Source organism: Strix aluco, unplaced genomic scaffold (assembly GCF_031877795.1).
Source record: "Strix aluco isolate bStrAlu1 unplaced genomic scaffold, bStrAlu1.hap1 H_1, whole genome shotgun sequence".
NCBI classification, from domain to species: Eukaryota; Metazoa; Chordata; class Aves; order Strigiformes; family Strigidae; genus Strix; species Strix aluco.
In genome coordinates this window covers 773,429-792,937 of record NW_027436666.1, presented here as the reverse complement: position 1 = coordinate 792,937, position 19,509 = coordinate 773,429, and the positions used below count along the sequence as shown (strand labels likewise).

Below are 19,509 nucleotides of genomic sequence, written 5' to 3'. Positions count from 1 at the left end.
TTTTCTTGTCCTTGCTTCAGTTCTGTAACATGCAAATTAGAAAAATTATAATTGTATTGAGATGTGCAATAAATAAGCGACAAATGTGAACAAATTTTTTCTGTCATCAGTTAGATAATACCCTGAGAAATTCAAAGAATGATACCAAAAATACCTTTCTACATGTCACTACAGAGGAAAATAAATCTAACAATAAGAAAATGAAATTAAAATAAATTACAGTGTCTTCACATAGAAAAAAATGAACTAATGAGAAAAGAAAATGAACCACATTTTAATGACATGCAGATACCTCAACGAAATAAAAAACATGTGCACAAAATTCAACACTGAATGTCAATATACTCTAAAACATTGCCTACTTAATCATGCTCTTGTGATCATAAGAAACATTGTTCCCATGCAACACTAGGGTAACTTAAACTTTTGTCAAACTATACAGCCTTTACTTATTTTTTTATAACAGAAAAAAAGGAAAAGAAAACCACCAACAAAACAAAAGTACTTTTAGAACAAAGTATAAAATTTCTTGTATTAACAGATCAAATAAAATCACATGATGTGAATAGAAAAAGAAACTCTGATAAAGGAATAAAAATGCGAACGTTTTGAATAAGTTTAACTGGTTCATTTACTATTTATGTATATTACTCTCGAACATGCAACTGGTAGAACTCCAGAATCCCATGTTAGTGGGACAGGAAAATACTCAACAAATATGAAATTCTGTTTATGACAAATGCTTTGCTTTATAATATTAGGCTACACAAACATTTCCAGTCCTACTATAATTATTTTTATTGTGCTAATTAAACACTGTTTACAATGGCAAATAATTTTGAAAAAATCAGACATCAAAAAAACACTTTAGAAACATACACCAACCCTTTGAAGTAATTTCCACATTAGCACTACAATGCCTTTGCATGCTTTCCCAAAGTTATCCGAACAAATAAGCTTCTACATCCTTGGGGTTTCATAACAAGAAACACCTGCGAGTTATACGTGGCCGCTTTCTATACAGGCATTGCTGTATGTATGTGAAGTCTTACTACAAGCTTTTTCTTTACAGTTACTTTAGTTTGAACTATGAGTTAAAGCTTTCCTCTGTTCTGTTCCTCTTAAGCCATGCATCATGTCTCCTCAGTCTCCAGTCCATTCGCTACGTTTTGTGGTCTGTATTCACCCACTTACTCTCTGCAGTTCTACCTGTTATGTACGTAGTGACTGATTAAAAAAAAAAAAGAAGAAAAAGAAAAAAAAGAAAAAAAAGGGAAGATATTTATACATTTATTTATACATTTTATGCAAAGAGGAGACCAAATATGAAACTAGTTAACAAAAATGAAACTAACTGACAAATATGAATCTAATTAATTGACAATTGATTAGAAAAGTTAAGGAACTATCAGGATTATTATACAGGTTATTTGAGTTATTTCACCTGCTCAAAGAACACGTTTATTTATGCCTGTTTATAACATAGAATGTGACATTTATATTCAGTAGCAGTTTATGTTCCATTCTCTTCAAAGTAGCTTAAACATATTGTGTTGCTCTTTTTTTTTCTCTGTTAAAGCCACACTGAAGCCTTAGCTCAGAAGTGCTCTATCAGCAGTTCCACTTCTATCTGAAGCCATTCTCAAAACACCTGATTCCACACATTTTCTCCACTCTACTCTCCACAATTTTAGCACTAAGCCACGACCTTGCTTGTCACAAGACACTGAGGATGTAAGTCTCTTTTCCCCAAAGCACCAGGAGTGTTGAGAGAAAGTAAATCCCCCTCCTCAGTACTAATCCCTATGTTTTAGATGCCTGCATAGGCTTTTCTTATACCTAAAGCCATCCTCAACTTTAAACTTTTATTTCTTCTTCAACTGCTTCCTCCTATCTTGTAAAACCTCTGTAAAAGAAAAAGCTCATCATTTAAGATGCCATTAAGAAAATTTCACAGCAGAAAACATCACTGAAACCATCGATCCAATGAGCCTGGCTCCATGCTGTAGCATAATTTTCCCCGATTCTGTTTGTTCTCCCCTCTCTCTCCTCGTCGCTGAACAACTGCCCTTTCCTAGAATTGCAAACATTTGGTGGGAGTTGTTTAGTCAAAGTTTTGAATTAGTCTTCTTAGCTCACAGTACTACCAGTTAATTTTCTTTTTCAGACAACTAAAGAGAAAGATAAAAACCTAATTATATTAAAAAATTAGAAAAAGATATAAAGTGAAGCCACAAGCCAAGATGAAACAGGGACTTCAAAGATTCTGAAAAGAATACTCATTGTAAGTTTTTAATTTCTTATGTTGTATTTATTCTCATAATTAACACTATTTAAATTATGCTCTTGTAATTTATGCAAATCTTTAACTTTACCTACCTGCCACAAAAACTCAATCACAGAACATAGATTCATTCATCACACATTCAAATATCTATACAAACATGTTAACATTAATTTTACATGCAGCTGATTCAACAGCTACTTTAGCTTAGCATACTATGTATGTTATTAATTGGTAATGTATATATCTGTATTTTGTTTTTGAAGTCTATCCAATGATTTAATAATAGCCAAGTTAGTACGTGAGAAGGTTCTGTTTTAATTTGGGAGGTGCTTTAGAGCTGCTCTTATCTGAAGAAATATGTTAATATAATATATACTAGATATATAAAAATACATATACACAGATTTATGAATGTATATATGTAGTATATAGCTGCATAGAGCATTAATTTACAACTGTAAAAAAAATGGTACTTGTTGATGTTCCTGTATCTTTGCAGCCTTGCAATTGTGCCCAAAACAAAAGCCATTCGCAGCTCCATGGAGACCTTCAATGTTAAACCAGCAGAGTAGTGTTAAAATATGCACAGAAATGGAAGCTATATTTCAAATCGTCCTTCCAAGATGACCGGTAAAGGCAGAGAAAGGTAAGTTACTAGAAGTCTGTAATGTTACTTTAATCAACAGCTTCAAGAATTGGCAAAGGTAAGCCTCATTATTTAACACAGGTTAATACAATACCGAAATTCTTGCAATTCTTATAAAAAGAAGAGTTTCAAAAGTCATCAGTGTTGCCATACAATACTAGCAAAGTTATCTTAATTATTATTATGCTTCCAAACAAACACAAATTTGTAGTATGAAACTTGTATTATTTTAGGGTTTCTTTTATGGAGAGACTCCCTTCTGCAAAATCATTTTATACTTTATGGTGGTGCTGCAGCATTATGTTTTTTTGAATATGCAATTCCATTTTTATTAACTATTATAGCATGAAAATGAGTTTACTTCTGTTGGTTTTGCAAAAATCTTTTAAAACATTAATTACTGGAACAAAAAAAATAAACGAAAACAGAAACAAAAAAAAATTCTAGCAATTCTTTTATGCCAAACTGCAGCTAGAAACAAATTTGAATTTGATCCTGCAAACTTTTTTACCTGTACTCAGTTTGAGACCACTTAGTAGTCCTTTCAGTTTCAGTGGGATTTTATGAAAACATAGATAAGCACTGCCAGGAATGGGACTTTAATCTGGTGCATCTTATATCCTACAGAATGGACATGAAATGATCAGATTAAAACCAAAAAACAAACAAACAAACAAACAAAAAAAGATGGTCCTCTTATTCCTAATCCTGTTTTTTAATTTTTTATTTATTTGAGATAATCTAAAGGTACTTCTGCAAATCAAAATACTACTTAACTATACTTGAAATACTCTGAACAAGATGAGAAGCAGCATACGTAAGCAGTGAGATGCATCACAGAACTGCATTAAGTATCTTCAGCAGCTTACTCAGAGCCAGCTTGGATGCACCAACACAGCACTGGGTAGTGTAGAAGCATTAAATAAGAATAGGCTTTACAGTCTCTAACACGAACTCTGTAACCGAGGTAGTGACATTACAAGCCTACCTAGGAAAACCTCTTCCTTGTGAAATCCTGTCTAGGAACTTGTTTTTAGCACAAGGCACTGGGATGTTTGCACTACTGCAAGATCACTATTAAAAAAACTCAATTCAGAGATACCTCATCACCCCATTCCCCAAATACTTGAAAAAAGCCTTATACTTATGCAGTCTGATGCATATATGGTGGTTAAAAGTCCTATAGGTGTAAGATTTAATGGCTAAACAAACGTGTAAACCACCACCACCATGACATGTGTACTCAGTTCTACTCCATCTTCACAAAACCAATCAAAGCTGGCAGTGTGGGATGTCTTTTGAAACTTATAATACTATCCAGCAGGAGCAGGTTCTGGACTATCAACACCTTTTGCAAACACTATTGAATTTAATAATAATATATCTCAGCCAGAGTAGGAGATTCTGAGCCACTGAATTCCATACACTTTGGTTGTTTACAGAAAAAGTTGTAAATGTTCCAATAAGGTTTGGGCTGGCAGGCAAGGGTACTAATTAATGAATGTCAGAATAATTTTGGAATATAAACCAGGAAATTTCAGCTATTCTATTTAAAAAAAAAAAAAAAAAGAAAAGGTGATGGCTTTAAGTTTAGAATATAAGTACAAACACATTAAGGGAAAAATTATCAGAAATAAAACATATCTGATTTAAGAGAGATTTATGATATATCTGATTCTTAAAACATGACAGATTACAGTATGTCTATAACAGGAAAAGAATTCCATTGCTAATAATAAATCATATATGAGAGTTACGTGAAGACTGAAACATTGGTGGATAAACATTCAAGTGTGTCTGACGTGGCAGGAAAAGGAAAAAGATATATATCATGCATATGACATACACATAAACTGTTATAAAGCAACTGATATCGTAGGTGGAGCATACTGGGCTAGAGTTTTGCACCAGGTAATGATGCTAATGTAATCACAGCCATTCTATCTTAAATATTGAATAAATGGAAGTATGCATTTAAGGCAAAGTAATTTTCAGAAAAAAAATGTTTGCAATACAATAAGAACTCTTTTAATCAAATAAATGTAAAAATAGATTGTTTTCAAAGGGTTGGTGTACTGAAGCTTTAACTAAAGAGGAAAACATCTGCACTTATATAATCTGGAACAATCACATATTTCCTCAGCTAATTACTAAAGAGGATAGTTATTAGGTATTATTATAATCTTTCATTTCAATAGAGGAAAAAATACCTGTAGTAATACAAACCTGCCTACAAATATCTGTAAGTATGGACTCATCTTATAAAATAAAAAATGTAATTACCATTGAAGAATAAAGACAGCAGAAATCAACGTTCCCATAAAAGAGATGACAGTTTGGAGTAGCTAAAATTACCCCCTTTAAAAGATATTAAATGAGTCCAATGATTTTTATGCTGCTTCGGAAACTGAATGACAGTTCAGAAGATATTTTCACTAACATAGAATTTCAGATGTTATTTTTTACAACAGTGCAGTTGTTTCCTTTTACTCATATAAATATTTGAAACAAATTTAAAAATTCCATGGGTGAATTAAACTGCTTACCTTTGAGCCTCGCTCATTAAAAATAATTTCAACATCTAAGATTTTACCAAATTGCTGCAAAGAAACAGAAAAGTTACATGAAAATAAGATAACTTCAACACATATATAGTACAAATGTTTGTTTCAGAAAATGGTGGACCCCATAAAAAAGGTATAGAATATAAAATCAAGGTAGCCAAGCACCAAAAAAAGACACACTGAAGAGGAGCCAGATCAATACTACAACTAAATTGTACGTATCATTGCACTTGTCACTATCATTGCATATGTGCATTTATGAACCTTAAGTTCAGTGAAACCACCTGCCATGGAGGGAATCATCATTCAACTGTGATCACAGTGAAGTGAAAGCCCCAAATCTTTTTTTTCACTTTGTCTTTGCACATAGTAGGTTACTTCCTTGTGATCTATCCAGTCCAGCTGCCACCACCCTTTTTTTCATACGTAATATGCTACTGAGTTACTTTGCTTGGAGTGTAATAAACATTAGTAACAACACAGGATTAACATCTGCATGAACATTACCACCCCCCTGGTTATCCTTCCCTCTGAAGAACCTGTGTGTCAGAAGACTTTCTGCAGCTGCTTTCCAGGACAGGTCAAGCAGTTTGGTTACTTCTGCTTTACAGGGATAAGATTAAACCAGTTGGGAGTTTTGTTGCTCGCTTCAAGGAGAGAGGATTTCCCTCCACCCTTGCTGTAAAGGGATGACCATTACTCCCTAAGCAATTCGTGCTTACCACAGTATAATTTGGAAAACTAGAATGGATACTTGTTGTGGATTTTCCCCTGCTCAGAATTGTACTTTTATTATAATAGTAGTACTAACTGTTATTACTATTGACCTTACAATAGCACTCACAATCATCTAGGCATTGTTTTCACACACCAAACTTGACCACAGTTGCTATCCCAAAGAAAAAGGCTCTATTGGACTTGTCTTAGTAAGAGAATAAATGTGTGATTCAGGCAGTGTTTAGTTAGAACACTTTCTGATATGACACATTTTGTGATGTGACACTGTAACGCATCCGTGGGTCATTTCTGTTATTTCATGTCATTAACATGCAGTATGAATCAGTGTTAACACTGATAAGTGGCACAACATAGTAAACAAAAAGGCAGAAATTAGAGGCAGGCAAATGAGTAATCTAACACGAGTCCAAGGAACTGCAGAGGTGAGCCTATACTCCAGTCTCAAGCTATAATAAACAACTACAGGCCAGAAAGGACAGTATTCTTTCTCCAGCTTATTAAAGTGTTTCAAATTGGTTATGAAAAATGAACCATCATTTGTTATCCCTTGGCTTATGTTATGTTCTTGCATTCACTATCTAATCAATGCTTTAAGTGTGACTTTAGCGTATAAGCAGACATTGACTTAATGTTTAAACAGTCCTCCTCTGCTGTATTTGTATCCATGTAAAAAGATCATCTGCTATGTGTATAACATGGTCAAGATGCAGCATTACCATGTTTCATACCAGATATTTCAACTCACACTTGCAGGAATTTATTTTTCTATCAATTCAGAAACTAAGTTTATTGTTACCAAGTCATTCTAAAGCTGGAAAACTCTATCTGTTCTCCAGTGTTAGTCTTTTGAGGCCTAAAAGTTAGAAATACTGAAAAGAAATGTAGTTTTTATTCACTTATAAATTACTACAATCCCTAAAAAAAAAAAATCCTTTCATTTAATGTACTGTCAAATAAAATCCATCTATTTTCAGTGGTTTGTTTAATTTAAATAAATTTGCATATTTTTCTCTAGAGGGTTAATTATTATGCCTTCTGCTATTTTGCTGATGAGCTGTAAGCTGCATTTAGGAGAGGTTACTGGTAGCAAGTCAGATACAGCAAAACAGTCACTCTCATTTCCCAATCCTATACCAGGGTTCTTTTTGCAGTGACTGTTTCCTTCACTTCACAGAAATAAATACTGAAAAACATAATGTCTTAGCTCACATACAAAGATACTAGAAGAACTTAAAAATCTGAACTGAACATGAAAGATGGAGAGAAGTATAGTGCCATGAAGTACTTGATGCTGCACTGTATAACAAACTGTAACGCAGAAGGGAATTAAGTTTTAGTGTGTCAGAAATAAGAAAGCAAGAGTAACACAAATACTTAAGAGTACTGACTTGGAAAAGGAAAAGCTGGGTTCTAATAGCTGATCAAGTACTATTTCTAGATTTTATTTAGTGTCATTTCAAAATAAACCTAAGAGTTCTTGGAGCAGGGAGGAGAAACCCAGTCTAACCTCTCATGGTTATGAGCCAAGAATTGATGGCACATATGAGATGTCTGAAACACAGCCAACACACTTGAAGGTAGCTAATGGCCTGGGCAAAAGCAAAAATTGAGAGACTTACTGAAAAAAACTGGCAAAAACTTTAGAACCTTATAGACCTATAATACCTGTGGGGATGGGTGAGGATTCCCACTTCTGGACTTCCTGCTTAAATTCAGTCCGTGTCTTACGTCTATAGATTCGGGTCCCTTGCCCGTGAGGTCAAGCATTGACTATTTTATATCATGCTCTCCAAAATCAATAAATACAGGCATATCAATCCAGGTGTGAACAGCATGAATACAGATGCGTTTACCTTTTTCTGAATACATATTTTAGCTTTTTCTGAATGTAATACAAAACAACACAACACAGAGAATACACCGATCTGTATCACATACAGTAGAATCAGCACAATTTCTTTTCCCAGATGTGACTGTCAAATCAGATGTTTAGTCATCAATAAACGAAATGAGAATCCTTACTGAAAGTGGTTAAACAGCCTAAATCAGAGATACTGCTCTCACTGTTGCCTATAACTATTGCAATGCATATATAAAAAACCAGAAATAAATTGTGAGTACTTACACCAAACATTTGTCTAAGATCTGGATCCCGGAATCTGAATGGTATATTTGAGACGTGAAGCCGTTTTGGCTGTGATTTGTTTTCTGTGTTTTCAGAAGATTGTGTCTGTTGCTGGCCATCGGTCTGTGCTGCATCATCTGTCTGCTAAAAGGATAAAGCAAAATAAAGCACACTGTAAGTATTTCTGCCGTTTTTAATATAAAGTGGTGGGCTTAAATTCTCAAAAAAGATACTAAAATGAGCTATATCTGCTCAAAGGTACTAAAGAATACCAGGAGTTGAAATACATGAAAATCAAATCCATTTCTGTATCTGTCTCAACAGCATACGTTTTCAGTGATATTTTAATATGTATTTGGAATAAACTGAAGAATAGGAAGGAGATTATTATTTGTTAGTTTTCTTAGTTATTTTTAAATAATGAATACATATGTCTCCCTATATTGTAAGAGTGTTGAAACCCCTTTAACCTCCACCAGTGTTTGCCAATCTTGATGTCCAAATAAGTCTACTTGCAGAAGCAAGCTCTACATTTAATAGGATTGGTACTTTCATTCAGAGGCCACTGGGACTTCTACAGAGGAGGTAGGTAACACATCACAGCCTAGTTGCCATTTCATAAGCAGTGCTGATGGGCACTAGAGGGTCATTTTGTCTAGATAGATGGTCACCATTATGGAAAAGGCCTTGAGTTGTGAAAGTGAACAGAAGTATAATTGGTGATGAAGGTTGCCTGACTTAGAAGAGAGATCCAGAAACAAAGTTTTATAGATTTTCTTTCTCACCAAAGTAAGATCATACCATGGTACTTCTTACAGGGATACTGTTCCCTAGTTTTAAAACACTGCTTTATAATTGAAGGACATTGCTGTGTATTACTATTTAACAAAGAAACAATTATAAACCCCCAGAGAGATTAGGAAAAAACATAATGTCTTTCATCCGAAAAGTAAAAATAACCAATGCTGGTCTATCAGTATATTATAGAAATTTGTCATCTGTGTTCTTTAATCGTATCATACAGTGCCTAATTAATCACTGCACGTACAGCACACATTCACTCGAAAAAGATTTTGCATAGGTATGTATAAACAGCATAAGTTATTTTCTTTTGCTCTAGTAGAGGTGATCTGGAAGAAAAGAAGAGGAAAGAAAATAGTTGAATGAAACTACAAGGATTATCTTACAACTGCTATTCTATTTTCTCTGTCCTTCCTATTCCTTCTGACTATATTCATCTTCCAAGCATTCATTTTTCTCTTGTGTTCTAATGTCACAGTTCAGCTTGTCTTTCTGACTTTTTTCATTAAAAAAAAAAAAAAAAAAAGAAGAAATCTCCCATTTCCTGCTGGTATGAAATTTCTTTTAGGAGACAACAGCCTAAGCAAAATAAAAATGGTTAAATAAAATAAACCTTACCACACAGTTTTAGTACCAATAAGCCTGTTAAGGAGGAAGTGAAAGAACTCATCAGAATACATCATTTACATCAGCAATAACTATATGTAAATTTAATTCTAGCAAGATAAATTCAACATCATCTTCCCCAGTAAATGCAAATGTTCTCGAATTCTAAGTACAAACATCTACAATTTCCTGTACAGCCTATACTTCTGTGCTAAGAACGTTTTACAAGTAAAGTTGCTTATAATTTCTGCAGAAGCATCAGTTCATCAGCAGGGTCTACATTTGATGGGATGTGATGATACTTATACGCAAACTTTTGCGTGCACTAGAGAAGGATTTTCAAGTGACCCAAAGAAGGCACTGGGAACAGCTCAAGTGTAACCCTAAAACTGAGTCAGTGCCACCACATCTCTTCATCTGCTACTCCCTGAACTCATAGGCAGGGTCCCACAAAGTAAACAGTTCATCTTTACAAATTTCTAGTGATTTAAATACTAAACATTGTATACAGCTGTTAAGAGACAGAAACATGTTCCATGCTAATCTCTTGCTACCTAAAACCAACTCAAAAATTCAAAATTCAGATTTTAGGCAACTGTTCCATCCATAGACACACAGAGATTACTTTCTACCTTCAGGCCTTAAAAGGAGAGAAATATGAAGGGAATTTGGGATAGGAGAGCAGGTGGGGGATAAGGAACTGGAAACTCTTGAAATACAACACTACAGAAGAATTTAATGTCGATTAGATTAATCAGAAGAGAATTCAAGAATTCTGAAGGTGCTGTTTAGCTTCAGGAACAAACGGTGCCCCAGGAAGAAATTATATAATCAGCGTACTGTATAAATGCAAATTGGAGAAAGTAATTTCTGTTCATTGTATTAATATAAATGATGAGAAACAAGGAGTAGGAGGGTTGAACCATGCACTATTAGCATACCAAAACATTAGGAGCAAATTCTGTATGAGGAAGCTGAACAGATATATTGCCCACAAAAAGCCAGTGAGGTTTCTGAAGATGATGCAAAAATGGAGCTACAAATTATGGGTGAAGTGGGTAAATCCAGGTACTGTTATTTTCTTTCTTTTTTATTTTACCATTTGTGTTTACAGAAGCCTGAAATTTACAGTTTCAGCAAAGAATGACTTAGAGATCAGGCAGTGAGGACTGAAAACCAGAAAATTCAGGGAGTCACTGTCATCAAAGATTCATACCTGTAAATGCCCTTAAAGAAGTCTGTGGTAGAATTAACAGAGCTAAACCATTTAAAATGTATTCAAAGGCTTGACAATATAACAGTCTCTTTACAAAGCATATTATCATCCAGAAATCTACGGATGTGCCTAGGAGATCTGGAGAAGGATAACTACAAATTGAAATTGGAATGTGAAGCTTATATCAAAATTTCCAAGTAACACAAGGAGGTAAAATACACATAGGACAGGCTGGATTTTGCAAAATCCCATAAAGGAAAGTTTCAAAGCCCTGTGGACTCTAAGAGCTATAATGCAATTTACTTTACACATAAATAATACATTTCAAGATAATATTTTCATTGCTAGAGGATCTAAAGACCGGTGTTTGATATATCTTTAAAAATTAATTGAAGTTAGCTTATGACATTAGCCTCGCTACATCCCTGAAGTCTGTATGCAATCAGTACAAGTCCTGATCTATTACAGGTTTGGTCTCTTTCAATACCCTCTCCTGACTCAATCAAGCAAATTGGTATGCTTTATGCAAAACAAATAAATAAATAGCCCTCCTAAGCCTTATTATTGAACAGAAATTACATAGAAGGGAGTATAGCCTGTGTGTTTTTCCACATATAACCTGATTTTTTTTTAGTAGAAAGCTGTATCAGAGTTAGCATCACATATCAAAGTCATGAATTTAACTTTGTGAAGAGATCACAATTCATAAACCAACTACCCAACATTTTACCATTGGAACTATCTGCTATCTGGTGGTTCTTGCTTCTCCTTGTGTGTGTACCGGGTTTTTTCCTATAGAAGGTGGCAATGTAAATTCATATACAACTTGTAATCCATTATAATCTTCTTTACGGAACTGCTCTCTAACCAGTGATTTTTCATGCTGTATTTGTGAAGTTTGTTATTGCTGTGTAAACACCTTGCATTTGATGTTTTTGAACAGCATCTTATTTTTCCAGACAATACCTACAATTTATCAAGATTATTTTGAATTCCAATCCTGTCCTGCAATGTACTTGCAGTCCTTCACAGCTTGGTATTGTTGCAAATTTAATAAGTCTACACTCTCTTCCATCATTTGGATCATTAATGAAAATATTGAAAAACACGAGTCACCACAAATCCCTGCAGAGCTCCTTTTAATAAATCTTCTCATTTTGATAGTGAGCTACTTCTTAAACACAGTTTCTAGTTTTCCACCCAGCCTATTGTAGTTGCATGTTTACTATATTTCCCAGCTTGCTTAAAAGCATGTCTTCTGTGAAAGTGTCAAAGCCTTATGAAAAGCAAAATATAACATTCAAGGCTTTTCCTTCCTCCACAAGGCCACTGTAGAAGTAAAAGGCTGTATCTTTTTGACAAATCCACGCTGATGGCTATTCTACTTGTACTTTCAGGTGTTAAAAAATGCAGTGTGCATTTACTTGTCCCAGTATTTTCCCAGGACTGAAACTCTGATGACAACACATCCCTTTAGCCTACATAACCAACACTTTTCTCTCCCTCCTCTTTAAAACCTGGCAGTATGTCTACCACACTCCAGTTCTCCAGTACCTCTACTCATTCTCCACAAGGTAGCAGACAGACACTAATGGCTCCAAAATATTATCAGTTCAATCTTTAAATACTTTGGAATACTTTAGAAACACTTAACTGACAAAAAGCCACCATACCTAACTTACCTGAATATCCTTTAATTGGTTTTTTTCCTCTTTGAGACTGACAACTTTTTCTAACAGTTGGGAAATTACTGTAATAATCACCTGGCTGAGGCTGACTTCTACAGTGAGGAATCATGCAAAGAAGAAAGGTTCTCTTGCTCTTCTTCCCAGGACTGCATTTCACAGTCACTTTCAAAGATTCCCTCTAGCCCAGCATTAACTATCAGTTTCTCTGTCCTGGCTCGAATGCCCTCCAGAAGAACCTCTCTCCTGGTTACCTTTTGTACATTCAGTTGCAGAACTTGTAACCAACATATTCCAGTGGTCATGTCAACTGGCAGTCTGGCTGCAGAAGGCATCAAATCACTTGATATCCCTATTATTCATGAGTTTAGTACTGTACCTCCAGTTGCCTACTAAAGATCTCATCCACTGAATCTTACTAGCTGGATATCTATGATAATTTTCAGAACAAAGAGGTCTTTTTTTCATCTAATAGTTCTCCAGGAGCCTTTAAGGGTCTCTCTTCTACAATTGTGACCTTGGATAAGGCCCGCCCTTAAGTTAGAAGGGAACAATTCCTTTCTTGTCTGTTCTTCCTAATCAATATTCACAACTTTATTTTCAACAGCATATAGTTGTTGCAGGTATGAATTTTCAATACAATTTTGATTGCTGTCACTTTATGTCCTTCTATTGTCCATTGGTCACAACAGCATCACGTGAGTACAACGTGGTCAGTGTGGTCACAACGTACAGAGCAGGTGTTGACACTACAATGTTTATCACAGGGCATCAGTAAATACCCCCAAACAGACTGCTTCCATTTACAAAGCCTGAGGTATGGAATTTCTATGAGACTGTAAAGTTCCTAAACATTTCTAGAACGCTACATCATGCTTCATAACTGTTAAACCTATTAAATAAATAAATATTTTTTTAAAAAAGCAGTTCAAATAATTTTAAAAGAAGCTGTTTTTCTAAACAGGTAAAGCTATGAATGCACTGGGAGCTGAAAGCACTGGTAATACAGACCCTTAGCGCTATAAGAAATCAACGGTAACTGCAGGTTCTCTGCACCCTTGAAAATTACTACAGATTGGCTCGTTTCCTATGCATGTCGGTCAGCACTCTATCAGGCTACTTGGTAGCTCTGAGGTTTAAGATCTCATTTGTCATCTTCACCGAAAGGTCATTTCCACTGATTTGCTACATGACTTTTTTTTTTGGTTCCACTGAGAATGTATTTCTGATTTAAAAAGACCTAATAAACAGCTACATATTTTAGCAGATTATTGATGAGTATTGCCTGGAGGAAATCAAAGAATGAAAACTTTGGCATCCCATTGACTATAAAATGACAGACACTGCTACAAAATCTTATTTATGGAAAAAAAATTTGCTATGGATATTTATTAATACACAACTGCACACAACTGCAGTTTCCAGCAGCATTTTATGTCATAAATGTTAAAATAAGTTGCTGAAACTTGAAACCTTTAATGACTGTTGATTGCATCTGCAGGCACTTCATACAGAATTGAGATGCTCAATTTTCCATAATAATTTCTAACTCAATCGATATATATGAGCTAAACAAGTTTAATCTTGGTGAAATTTAATTTAGGTATGGACAACATTCAGAGAAAATCATGTGAGGCATGCCTACATCTCTACCCAGAAATATGTCTTCATATGTCAATTTATCATTTCAGAGAATAAATATTACTCTCTAAGACCCTATGTCATGCTATTATTATTCTTTGATAGTTCTCTTTATAGTTCACTTTTCTCTGGACCTTTGTCAATCTTATTCAAGACATACACATCTCCATTTTAATAAAAATTATGTTTTGCATTGTTATCATCTCATAAATATTGAAGAGAAACTATTTAACGCAAAAAATGAGGATATATATCTATTCCCCTCAGAGAAACAAACATCCTGAAACTGACTTCTTGAGCTAGCTAATTTAAATGAAATAGATAGGCTCATAATATTGCCTAAGTATAGAATCACATTAATATTTATCACTGAAATTATCAAATCAGCTACCAGAAGTGTGTGGAGGTGTAAACGATAATAGCAAAGATTTTAAGAAAACTAGTACTAAAATCAGCTGCCCTTGTATACGATGTTTCATTACAATATCTCAAGTCATTCTCTGCCAGTTCGAAACATAACTCAGGGGAAAAATGACACAGAAAAGTCTTCGCTAGTCCGCATTCAGAAAACATTGTTACCAAAGCTAATGTAAGTTATATCTGATATAAAACTTCTCTTTGAGTCTCAGCTGTCTTCAATATTTATACATATTTTACAGGAATTTGTTTTTACTGATTTGCTCTTCTCTCTCTCTCTCTTTCAGTATATCACCACCTACAGCTGTCACACTCCTTGCCATTTCTGGTCAAATCACAGAGACTGCTTTCTGGTTCCTATTCCAGCACATATTTGCAATTATAAAATATTAAGGAATCTTAACATACAGTAGTCTTAAAACTTACAATGAAAGTTATAAATACAGATTAAAAAACCAGATGATCAAATTCTCACATAGAGAGAAATAAATTGAGATGGACTCCCTTTACTTCAGTGAGCTACTGAAGACTTAGGCGGTAGAATGAATTAAAATTGAAACCATTCTTATAGGTAAACAAACCCAAATCAAAGAGGGTGTTTTAGAAAATTATTTTTTATTTCGTGTAAAATACTTTCAGTATAAATATATGGTAGACTTTTTAACCAAATCCATCATTAGGACAGTTAAAATAAAATCTATTGTTTTGTAAAGAATTTCTTTATCTTTACCAAAATACTAATTCTTTGTCTCCTTAACTCAGTTCCAGAAACAAAAATCTAATCTTCTTTAATAGATTTCACTCAAGTTCTTGAAAGATTTCACACTGAAATCAAGTTCTTAAAATAAATTAAAGCCACAATATATTTTTTTTGGCTAGCCCGGTTTTTCCACAGCTGTCACTATTACCAATGCTTCTGGTTTCACTGAGAGGAAGTTAAATGCAATGAAAAATGAGGAGTGCCAGTTATGTTGCAAGTTTTTAGAAGTTTAGTTGGTGAAAAAGTTCCTTCTAGCAACTGGCAATAGGCATGCATGATTCCTAACAAAATTTGTTTTGTAGTGATTACTCAAGTGGAGGTAGTGGCCCGTGTGGTACTCCTGAAGCACCTCTGAGGAGTATATCTAGTCCTTTAAGAGCTGCTGCTCCTTTTGGGGCAAGTGAACCACAACACATCTTAGATCATTCCACCTCACAACCAAAGAACACACGACCCAGTGTGCTGCCTCAGGATCAACCTGCACTACAAATGTCTGATATCAGAAGAAACTACTGTAATTTCCAAAGAGTCGTAGTTTAACTGAAAAGAACCATTTCCTAAAACATTTCAGCAAATAATTTTTTTCGTTTGACTTTGTAGCTTTTTCCCACCCAAGAATTTTAAAAATTTATAAAAAGTGAAGAAAACTGCTAAACGAGATGTTGTTCTGGATAAAATAAATTTTAAAATTTCCTTTTTGGAGAAAATATTATCTCCCCCCACCATTTTTAAGACCTTTCTAATCCAAATTTGCAATATATTTCACCCAGAAATACATTCTTTAGGGGAAAAAAATGGTACGCTTTTAAACCTTCATCCAGCTTTAATACAAACTCATTTCCCAGGTTACTCCTGACTGGACACAAGAGTGTCATCTCCCATCCTTAGCACCTGTGGCAAAGGCACCACATGCAATAAAACAGAATGTTCAGTGGACCTGAAGTCTGAGAGGGCCTTGTGTACACTGTTTGGGCAGAAAAAACAATTCCATTCTCCTTCCCAGGAAATACAAATTTTCTGTATCCCTTTCCATCTATTACTGAAGACAGTTGGTCCTATAATGTTTCTTACACTGGAATTGTGTGCTTTTTCATTGACTAATCGCTTTCATTTTTGACAAAACAATGGTGGTGTAGACAAAGTCTTTCACCCTCAAACCCTGTTTTAGATGTAATGAAATGCTGTCACAGAATAGCTGTTTGCATGCCACTACAAAAAGAACACTGTCCTCAATCTCAGCCTTTAGAGAGAAAATGGAGCATAAACAGTAGGAATGCCTAAAATTGAACTCAACCTATTATCTCTTCCTGGACAAACTGAAAATACATCGTACTAGAATAACCTGAAAAACCTTTACCAAGTCTTGACCATTCTTCTATAATCTGTAAACAAATACAAATCGATTGCATATTTTTCAAACGCACACCAAATCCAGAGGAAGAACAGCTTAATTCTAGTAGGAATAACCCGTAAAATATTTACAGGAAGAAAAGAAAGAGAAGCAAAGCAATAGATTATTTTTAAAAATATATTCAATGGCCAACTTAGGTGCTACGCTGAGTTTCTCATGTATACGTACGTAAGGGTAAAGCTCTTTAGAATTTTAAATTTTAAAAAAATGCTCATTAAATTAAAAAAATATGTTCGAAACAGTGCCTGTTTTTCCTGCTGCACCAATCAAGTTATTTCTCTGAGAGAAAGAGCTTGTGAATGTCTTCTAGGCATTATTTGATTAAGTTGACAATATTATGTGAGCAATGGTTGAGTACCCACTGTGCTGTACTTTTGACCAAATTGATTTGTGTAATGAACACTTGCTCTATCTCTTCTCTAGCCTGAATAGGGCTCTTGATTTAACCAGTGGTGCTGGAAGCCAAGTGAATTTACAACCCCCACAGTCATTCTCTCTCAATCTGGAGAGAACAGCAGCAGCAGTACATGAGCAAGCATAATTCAATACATTGTGCTATAAGCGCAGAAAATAATATCAGAGAGCTCTGCAATATACCTGTTTGATTTGATTTGTAAACCTGATAAAAAAAGCAATCGAGAAAAGTTCAGCAGAAAAAATATATATGCGTCCTGAGCAAAAATATAACCATACTGAATGTGTACAAAGAACTGAAAAAATCATGCATAGTAAATCAACTTCATACTTTCCTTAGATAATATTGCACATTTTCCATTTAAAAAGGATCCAGATTCTGAAAAGTTACCTTTCCATTAAAAAGTGTGCAAAGAGAATAATTTAAAACTGAGTTGGGGACTTTCTGAAAATACCATTTCCCAAATTTGCTACGAACAGTGTACTGACAAATGCGATGGACTTGGATCTTTCCTATTTTCATAAGTAGACTGACTGATTAATTATGATACTAGTTTTGATAAATTTATGTTCTGGAAAGTCCCAGCCCTGCAATATGCTTCCCAGAAGCATAACAACATAGAGGAAAAGGACTTATCGATGCAGATACAGCTGTTTGTACCTAAATGTTTACACAAAGGTGTGCACATGAAAAATATTCTATCACTGTGCTTTTACAGCTGTGATAAACATTACCAGAAGCATCAGTGACTTTTCTTGTCAACTGCACCTCTGTTATCCTTTTCTCATCAGTAAAGGTCAATAGTAAAGTCTCATTGCTTTCAGGGTATTACAAGGTGAGATTATTTTTTCAAATTAGTTCTAAATATAAAAATAGTCTTAGTATCTCACACTGTAGGGCATGCAGCTCATGCTGCATCAATTTATCCGCATAAGAATCAATTTCGTAAGACAATGTGCACTGTTCTTTGTTCTGATCTAGTGCAAAGTGCACATAGATGTGGGACTTGCCATTATGCACAAAGAAATGTAATAGTATAATCATGACTGCATTTGATAATGTTGCTAAATTTCGAGCGTAACTGTGAATATTTGTACTCTAGGAATGCTTCATTTCAGAGACAGCGAGACTTAAACCCTGCAGGGGAAACCCTGATCCTCTTGTTTTCAGTGCTAAAATTCCCTTTTATTTCAGCTGGGTCAGAACTTCACCCCAATATTATACCCGCTTGACAAAATAATTTCACCATTCCCATTAGTTTCGCTCAATTTCCTAGATTACAAAAGGTATAATGTTCCTGTTTTCATATCCTTTACAAAAACATTTTACTATCCAAAGCACCAAATGAAAACAAACCAAAGCAATTTGTCAGCATACCTTAAGACAGTTCTGAAAAGAAACATGTGGAGCAGCCAAGTCCCTGTTCTGGGAGGCCATCCTGTCCCATCTCTAAAGCACTGAGCTATCACACTGGCTACTGTCCAGTCAGTGCATAAGAGCAGTCCGCTCTTCCATTTCACTACTGCAAAAGTATGTTAAGATGTTCAGTTGTGCCTATTATTATTACTAAAATACATCCTTCAAAGTTGAGATGAAATGTGAGACACATACACTTAGCTTGCAAACTGTACGACTTTTCGGTGACCCAAGTGATGAAACTGGACTGATCATCTAGCCTGATTCTTTTGTACAGGCAGAATAGATTTATTCATTACATTGTGTTTCACAAGAAAGCAAATGCTTCATGCAGAATGGCATTTAGAAACAAAGGCAAAAAAAAGTGGCTGCTCTCCTATATGAGCTTGTCCAAAATTCTAACAACTTAATGGAAGTATTTCATAGAATCATAGAATGGGTTGGGTTGGAAGGGACCTTAAAGATCATCTAGTTCCAGCCCCCCTGGCATGGGCAGGGACACCTTCCACTGACCAGGTTGCTTAAAGCCCCGTCCAACCTGGCCTTGAACCCTTCCAGGGACAGGGCAGCCACAGCCTCTCTGGGCAACATGTTCCAGTGCCTCACCACCCTCACAGGGAAGAATTTCTTCCTTATATCTAATCTAAATCTCCCCTCTTTCAGTTTAAAACCATTACCCCTCATCCTATCCCTACACTCCCTGATCAAGAGTCCCTCACCACCTTTCCTGTAGCCCCCTTTAAGTACTGGGAGGCCACTATAAGGTCTCCCTGGAGCCCCC

At 35.0% G+C, this 19,509-nt stretch overlaps 1 protein-coding gene across 26 annotated transcripts in view; it reads right to left on the bottom strand.

Moving 5' to 3' along the window:
- LOC141919139 (RNA binding protein fox-1 homolog 1) overlaps nucleotides 1-19,509 on the bottom strand; it is a 766,805-nt gene that overhangs the window by 96,546 nt on the left and 650,750 nt on the right. For all 26 annotated transcript variants that reach the window (XM_074814133.1, XM_074814139.1, XM_074814151.1 and 23 more), the window contains 2 exons: nucleotides 8,361-8,504; nucleotides 5,480-5,533 (listed from right to left, as the gene is read on the bottom strand). In XM_074814133.1, the coding sequence (XP_074670234.1) occupies nucleotides 5,480-5,533; nucleotides 8,361-8,504 (198 nt within the window). The remainder of the gene's footprint in view (nucleotides 1-5,479; nucleotides 5,534-8,360; nucleotides 8,505-19,509) is intronic.